Source organism: Curcuma longa, unplaced genomic scaffold, assembly GCF_044706935.1.
Source record: "Curcuma longa cultivar G26 ecotype Majalengka, Jawa Barat unplaced genomic scaffold, ITB_CL_G26_1.1 contig_19029, whole genome shotgun sequence".
NCBI lineage: Eukaryota > Viridiplantae > Streptophyta > Magnoliopsida > Zingiberales > Zingiberaceae > Curcuma > Curcuma longa.
Window position 1 is genome coordinate 1 of NW_027430977.1, and position 9,092 is coordinate 9,092.

The following is a 9,092-nucleotide window of genomic DNA, read 5'->3' on the forward strand; positions in this document are numbered from 1 at the left end:
GCTCCAAGTGCATCCTTTGATTTTTCAAATTCATCTCAACACTAAACCAATTTTCAATATCATTCATCAGATAATATTTCATCTTACCTTTCTAATAGACAAAATCATTACCATCAAAATATGAAGGTCGTGCGATGTTATATCCCTCTTGAAACGCCATCTAGATGCTCCGGTTGAGGGTGAGTTCCTTTGAAGCTAACCTTGCTCTGATACCACTTGTTGGGACCGTTGCGTTTACTAGAGGGGGGTGAATAGCTACTTTTTATATTTTTGTGATACCAATCGACTGTCTCAGGACCAGTCGACTAGTGGGCTCCAATGACTACTGTAGATTTGCATTATTTCTTCAGCTGTCAACTCTAACGTTTGAATACCAATCGACTGGGACTTACCCAGTCGACTGGTCTCTACTTTTCACTCGACTAAATTTTCTGTGTATTTTGGATCAGGACACTAGTCAACTAATATCATCTCGGTTGACTGATGAAGCTGAAACTCACCTTTCAACTTTCTTCTTCATCCCTTAGCCTAGACTCACGCCTTCAAACATCTTCCACAGATCTCGTGCTCTTTTTAGTCAAATATTAAAACTAATTGATACTTGGGGCAAAACTACACCAACAAGAAGTATAATGGTCACACTAGGTCACTGGGTATTAGATACTATAGTGATTGACACTAATGCTAGTGGGAGATTGTTAGTAGTCCTAGAGCCAATTATGTGATGATTGACTAGGGATTTTTGTATCATATTATATTGTCAATAAAGGCAAAGTTTGGTTGTTATATTTACTTCATATTTGTGCCAAATGACTAAATATAATAATGTCCTTGAGTAGTAGGTTCTAATCTATATCATATCAATTAGTTAAATTGATAGTGAGATAATGTAGAGAACACTACTCTTAACTATTCCTAGTCAAGTATTAATATTTAAGGACAATATTAATGCATGAGACTAGCATGTAAGTCAATTGATGACTTAATCTCACAAGTCATGTATATGTTATATCACGTTGGCACATGGGTATATATTAGAGAATATAATTGACCTGCCATGAGAAAGTTTCATGGATCATTATATGAGTGTTATAAACTTTCTCATATGACTATTAGTATGAATAATCTTGAGACCTGAATTCACTACGGTTCCTTACATAAGGAGTTATGTACTTTGATATCGTCAAACGTCACTCATAATAGGGTGGACTATAAAGACGATCACTGGGTATGCAATGACTTATGCGAAGGGATGTGAGTGATGTAGATGGGATTTATCCCTCTCATATGATGAGAGTGATATCTATGGGCTCCTTGATCGAGTAGGACTACTCAATGCATGGTCATGCTCAAATGAGTGAATATGAGATATTAAATTTATTTGCTTGAATGAGTCTACTCGAGAATAAAAAAACACAAAGATTGATATCAAGGATGACATGGTCTATGCCACATTGATCAATCTAGATATCGAGGATCGAAGGACATTATCATACATTATAGTAGTCATAGAAAGGTTAGGTCAGATCTCGATTTTTTCGTCACTTGGGTAGCAATGATGCATTGCTAGATGTCGCTCATTGCTTATGTGTCTAAAGCGGTTTAAACACATTACCAACATTACGAGAACCTATTGGGTTACACACAAAGGACACGATGCTTCGGAGATTAATTGATTTTAGTTTGACTAAAATATAATCCGAATTGGATTAATTGAGTTAGACTCAAGTGAATCCAATTGGATTATGGGATTGAGTCTAATTTGAGTTAGACTCATTTAGATTAGAATCAACCAAATTTGAATGAGATATTAATTTATTAAAATATTTAATAAATTAATAATTAGAGAGGAAGACCAAGGGTTTTTCTCTTTATTGGATGAAAAAATGATGAAGAGCCAATATGAGAAACATATGCTCTATTTGGATTTTAATTAGCTTTAATGTGGGGAAGCTAAAGAGGCAAAAACCCTTCATATTCATAAGATGAATATAAAAGTTTTTTTCTTGTACTTTTCAATATTAACAAAGCATTTTTTAGCTCTCTTCTCCCTCTTGGCCAAACACTCCTTTTTTTTCGTCCTTCTTGTTTTGGCCGAATCTCTTTGTGTGGCTAGCACCACAAAGGTGATTCTTCTTCGAAGCTTGAGATCATGTTTGTATAGATACACATAGAGGCACAGACGCATGAATGTGCAAGAGATCCGATGAACCAAGGACAAGCGTGATAAGCGAAGGACACACTTCAAAGGTATATATCTATTAAATAGATAAATTGAACTTTGTACGAGCTTCTTTTGTATGGATCGCTCGTTGGGATCCTATTTCCACTGTGAATTTTATTGTTGTTGCATAGGATTCCCTATATCAAAGTCCAACATAAAATTGGCATAAGAAAAAAAGTCCAAGTGGGTTGACTAGACACTTGGTGGTCGAAAGTCTTGGCAGGTCAAGGTTGATCGGATACTAGACAATGATGAAATCCTGATAAGTCAAGGTTGACCGGATACTAGGTAATAAGGAAGTTCCAGTATGTCAAGGTTGACTGGATACTAGACAATGAGGAAATCCCAGCAGATCAAGGTTGACCGGATTAGACAACAAGGACGTCTTTATAAGTCAAGGTTGATCAAATGTTGTGTAAAAGAAGTCTTGGTAAGTTGAGGTCAACTGAATACTGGACAAGGCGAGAATTCAACTTTGATAAAGTCAAAACGGATGTATCAATTGATTAATGGATGTAAAATCCAAAAAAATCAATTTGCTATAGTATATATGCTATAGTGCTGTTATAGTACCTTGCTACATTGATCTGTTACCTTACTATAGTAAACATGGGCAGTAAAATATTATAGTATCAGTCGATTGATAGGTTTGATCAATTGATTAATGACAGTTTACAACGCACAGAAGCTTCAAGAAATTGATTGAAAAACTCAACTAATGGCATAAGTTGATTGATGGTTGACATCAATGTCAATTGGAAATTGAACAGAAACTCATTGACTCGATTGTTCGATTCGACTAATGACATCAGTCGATTAATGGTTATGTCAATTGACTAATATCGATTAGGAGCTGAACAAAAGCATGTCGATTTAAATGGAGATTCGACTAATTGCTAACAATAGATTGATTGTGTATATCAATTGACTGATATTCAAATAATCGATAAAATCAGATAGATTTCAAAAGGCTCAAAGGTTGTTCAATAGTAAGAACTGTGTCCGAGATTATATCAATTGACTGATGGGTAAGATCAATCAACTGATGGAGAAAATCAACCTTGATCTAAAGAGTTTAAAAGAAGGTTTTTGAGGAGATTTTCGATGTCAATTTTTAGAGATTTGAGGATGAAGTCCCGATGCATTTCCAGACCAATAAAGACAATTCCAAACAACAAGAAAACTCTCAAAGTAAGATTCGTACAAAGTAGCTTACTTTCATTGTATTCATTTTTGTATTTGATATTCTTGTTGTTGTGTGTGAAAGTTTATTGCAAGAGGCTTCTCCGCCTCTAGAAGATATTCGAGAAGATGGAAATTTTAGTGAAGGAAGATCGCTAGGAGTAGGCCTTGAATTAGTCGATTCAAGGAGATGAATACTAAGTAAAATCTTAAAGTTATGCATGTGGTGTTAAGTTTGAGTAAAGATTTCCACTATGTATTCAAACGATGAGCACACACTCAATAGACGAAACGATCGAAGTTATTCACCCTTTTATCTTGCACGAGTACTAACACGAACTACTGGTGATGTTGGACCACCACATCAGGATTTGCTCATGTTTTCAAATTTATTTGTTAGATGAATTAGAGGAGAAAATTACCCACCTCTAGAATTAATCGGACCAAAGACTTGGATATCTCAATTAATAAGAAAAACAAAACAACTAGCCTCCCATAAAAGTGTCATATTGAAATAACATAACTCATGGGAGAAGTGATTGAGATGTGCAAGGGTCCTCATACCCAGCAAAAGAACCCTCGTTAGGTGTCGAAATGACATAAATCTTTGGGGGAAACCGAGGCATCCAAGGGCACTTAAATTGAGCATAGGAGTTCTACACAAAGGCAACATACCAAGACATTTTAGAATTCTTGGACTAAGCAAAACGAATCCTTACAAAGCTCAAGTTAACTTGAGCCAAATTTATATTTATATTATTTAAACTTATTTAATAAATAAATTAAATCAAATCAAATTTAAATAAATAAAAATTTTAAAATAATTATTTAAGTTTACTTTAATTACTTTTTTATAAATTTAAGTTCGATTTGTTTAGATATTTTTAAATTCTCAATTTGAGTTTGTTTAATATGTTTAAATTTTAAAACTTATTAAATTGGTCAGTGAATTTAATATTAAGCTTGTCTGTTTATTTTATTTTATTAATTTATAAGTTTAATAAGAGTTTATAAGCTTATTTGATGACCATTATTATTACTAACAGTACGCAATTATAAACATTAACTAACTAATATTTAAATTTATTCATTTAATTAAACTTATTTATTTTATTAACTTTTTAAATATTGATAAATATAAATAAAATTATAATAAATTAAATATTAAATTTATTTATAAATATTTAATTTATTTACTGCCCGAATAAAGTTGCAAGCCCTAGCGGAAGCGGCTAAGGCATACAACCCTCAGATTAAGCGCAAGACAAAGGTGCGATCATGGCAATGATTAAGGCACTTATGACTACCAGTAATCCGAACTCGGATCTCAATGTCGCACCGAACCATTTCACATTTGGCTCAAGAGAGCTGGCCTTCAACTTCGGGGACGAAATGGCCAATAGGAGAGCACAAAATAGGAGGGAAAAAACAAAGAACCAACGGCGGGAACTAGGGCTTCGCCACGATCCCCATTCTTCCATTGCGATTTCCATATCTCATATTCTCGAATTGCTTGTTCGCTGCGATTAATTCTTTGGTCGAATTCGTTCTTCTGGTTTGATCATTTTGCCCCCCATTCTTTGCTTGATTGTTTGACCTCTTTGATTGATTCGCTATTCTTATGGAATTGAACGAGAAGAAGGACGATCGGGCAGTGGAAGAACCGCAGCTCTCAGATCTGGGCTTCGCCTACCTTCGACCCGTCGGCGCTGTCACCGGCGATCTTGTTTGCCTTCGATCCGACAGAGTCTACACCGTCGGCCGGAGGCGTCGCCACTGCGACCTCGTTCTCCCTGACCGATGCATAAGCAATCGTCACTGCCAGGTCTTCCTCGACGGGGATTATCGCAAGCTCCGGTTACTTGATGGTTTCCTTCTTCCCCGCCGCTCCCACCTGCGCGAGATTAGGCGGGGTTTTCGGTCCGGAAGCTACTTCTCCGGCTCTAGAGTTTCGCGCAATGGGGTGTTTGTCAATGGTCGCAGGGTTCGGCAAGGGGCGGTTGCTGAGTTGGCTGTCGGGGACGAGGTGCTCTTTTCTTGCAGGAGTGGAATAAGATACGGCTGTAGAATTAAACGTGGATTTTCTGTGGAGCTGATCGTTTTCTCTGAGGTAAAGATCGGCCGTCACAGTCCATTTTTCACCAGATTGGAATGCGGAGATGTAGATCTCAAGTCACTAGTTTTACTGAGACATCTGAGAAGTACACTGGCCAGCGACGATCCGGTGTCCTATCTAAGGAATCTCATCAATGTACCTCCAGCGTTGGAGCATGCCTTCCTTGCTTCTCTAGATTCCGACAAATGCGCCAAGTGGGATAATGAGCAGATTAATCATGGCCTACAAGATGACGCTGCTATTCAGATAGTTCAGAGCAGAGACTCCAATTTGAAGAATGATGGAGCCATTGAAAGCAGTAATTGTCAATCCCTCTTAGCTGACGGAAGGGGATTCAATCACTCAGATGGAAGGACGTTCTTCCTAAATCGTCTCAAGTCCATAGGTCCTAACACACCTGTCCACTGTGAAGGAGTGTCTCTGTCTGAGCTTCTTCATCCTCTGAAAACGGTGGTTCGAATTTTTATTGCAACATTTACATGTGATGTTGCTTGGTGCGTTTCTTAAACATGAACTAACCAATTTTTGGATTCATTTTTTTTCTTCTGATAATTAGCATACATAAATGTCAACAGGTTTTTATCATGTTTTCAAGTGCCAAATCACCTAGAAATTACAATTGCATGCCACAATACTGAAAGATGCTGGAGTGCTGATCAAGATAGTAGGACATCACAACCATATGTAAATTATCCAAACTTATTGTTGGTGTATGTTTGCTTTCTGTGATTTTGCCATGTAAAGTTCAGGTTGTTTATGGTAAATACCTTCAATTCTGTAAAAACAACAATCAGCTTCATGTCATCACGTCTTTTGCAGTTACCCCATGTTTCCAGATGAAATAGCCTTTGGGAAAGACCGCAAGAAGCAGGGGGTTGCATGCCATCACCCAAAAATTATTGTATTGCAGAGGGATGAAAGTCTTAGAGTAATAGTTACCTCTGCAAATTTGGTTCCAAGACAGGTAACTATATAAGCATTCACACTTGCTAACATTATTGGCATAGTCTATTATTCCCTGTTTGCACATTGTTCAATAGAACATCAACAAATGCAATTAAATAGTACATGTATTTACACGTAACATATTTCATGTTTTTTTTAATTATAAATATTATGACCAAGGATTGGTATGTACTTGCTTAACATTTTGCTTTACTGAAGAGGACATGTATGAATTATATATCTCAACTTTTAGTTTTAGTTTTCATATTTGTTTAATGATTTTGATCTCTTTATAATCTTCTTCATCATCCTGTTTTGTACCTCCTATATATAGCCCTTTGTCTATCATGTCCAGATCATGAAGGATTGAATTACTGACCAGTTTGATGCCCAAATCATGAAAGGATTAAACTACATCATCATCTTGCTCCTTTTGTTGTCTTCTTCTTCCTTGAGGTGGAGCCCTTTTTATCTCTCTCAATTGGAGCTCTTACATAGTGTTTAACCATCGAAGGTTAGGCTAAACCCACTATCAAACCTAAGTCAACAGTGTCACTTGTAGAGTTCCAACATTGTGCTCTGTTAACTTTATGCTCTAGTGGTCGGTCATTGTAATCTGTCAAATCTAACTTGAGGGGCATAAACACATAATATTTAGTATCTCATTTTCTAATATCTTTTTTAGTAGAATTGTTATATTTTCAAATTCCTTGACTTCGACAACTTATCCTTATGATCCTTACGAGTCCAAATTTATTTTTTTAATTTTTGATATATTAAATTTGAAACCTATATTATCTATTTCTCTAGTCTTTCCTCCAATCATTTAATTTTCTGTGAACATAATGTGTTTATTCTTCTCCTAATCATCACATCGATTAAATTTACTCCTTTCCTCGAAAATGGTCCTATATTTCATGATGTCAACCTAATTCTATAATTATGTACTAGCTTATTTATCCACATTTGCTGACAATTATGCAAGAACTGTTGCACTCATTTTGTATTATTTTTGAATGCTAATTTGATGGGATATTTTTGGCGACTTCTTAGCCCATCCTTAGCATATGTACTTGGACAATAAGGGCCCTCAGATTACTTATGAGTAATGGCCTAGGCTTACAGAAAAGAGAGTCAGTTTTAGGTCAATCTGGCTTATGGTTTTGGCCTATTGCAACAATAAGGGCCTTCACATTACTTGGACAATAAGGACCCTCATATAATTTATGGTTGCCTAGGCCTATTGCAACAACCCTCAACCTTTTTTATTTGAGATTAGGACATGCAATGGTTTAATAGATGTATATGTGCCCATATAGTCTTTTTTATTTTTATTTGTTATTTCTAGGTCAATCTGACATCTCAAAATGATATATTTTTTCAGTTTGTTCTACCTTCCCATCCAATGAATTATTTGGATTGATTTTTGATAGAAATCTTGTGTAGTCACTGTTAGGATGTATACTATAAGCCTAGCTTTTGTATAAACATCTATTTTGAAATATTTTGAAATAAAAATCACATTGGTCAAATGTTTGTATTTTGTATTTCTTATATAAGTTAATGCAGATGTCCATTTAATTTATATTGTAGATAACATGGTGTGTGGTGCCACACAGAAGATCATGTTATCAGTTCCTTATAAATTATAAATAGTAGCTCACAACCAAGATGGATTAGGACAAACCATTGGAACGGTTGTAGTGTAATTGGTATTAGTTTATCTTGACTATAAAATTACACTAGTACACTTTGCGTGTATTGAGCAGGACCGTTTGAGGTTGTTCTTTTTATACTGACTATATAAAAGAACAAGACCTCTGTTATTATGGATGTGCGTTCTCTTAATCTTTATATAATAACAAGCACGTATACTTAGTATTTATTTCTTTAACTTTTCAATAGGTGAGATTTATTCGTTAAATCAATAGGCCTGATGAGTTGGGAGATAATGCTATGTATATGGTGTGTTGTTGATTATAGAAGGAATTTGTGTCCTAATTATTTAGGCTAATGATGTCCCCTTGAGGAGCTCATAAGGATTATCATGTAAACTCTGCAGGTGGACTTAGTCCGGCATGATAATAAAGTTGAGTGGTACTATTCTTGAGAATTAGAAGTTAATTAATTGAGTTGTCAGTAACTCATTTAATTAACGGACATACGATATCTTAAACATAGAGAGATTTATGCACTCATAATAAGAAGGAACCCATATTGTAATATGGGATTGGTGCGGTAGTTCAATAATAACCCTTTAGTGGTATGAGTTATTATTAATGGACTTGAATTTGATGTTCGAGCCGAACATGGAAGCCCAAGCTCATCAGGAGGCCTAAACCAATTCCTCCTCTAGGTCCTTGTTGTACCCTCTATATAAAGCCTCGTATCCACCTCAATAGAATTCCGTTAATTCTGTTATTTTTTTCTAAACTCCCTAGGGCGGCAAGGCTATAAAGGGAGGAGAAGGGGCGGTGTTATAGGAACATATAATTCTCCTATTCTCTTCCCCTAGGGTCGGCGCCCAAGTTCCCTTATTCCTTCCTTTAGGGTCGGCGCCCAAGCTCCTCTTACATTGCTTCTCTTCTCCTAGGGCCGGCATCCCTTGTCTTGCTTCTTCTCCTT

At 36.0% G+C, this 9,092-nt stretch overlaps 1 protein-coding gene across 1 annotated transcript; it reads left to right on the forward strand.

The window, feature by feature from the left end:
• Nucleotides 1-4,684: 4,684 nt before the first annotated feature.
• On the forward strand, nucleotides 4,685-6,486 carry LOC141817006 (uncharacterized; the record flags this gene model as incomplete). The annotated part of the gene is made up of 5 exons (XM_074704716.1): nucleotides 4,685-4,801; nucleotides 4,860-4,961; nucleotides 5,046-6,016; nucleotides 6,098-6,232; nucleotides 6,342-6,486. Coding segments are annotated over exons 1-5 (1,470 nt in total), but the record flags the coding sequence as incomplete, so codon positions are not given.
• Between the last annotated feature and the right edge of the window lie 2,606 nt (nucleotides 6,487-9,092).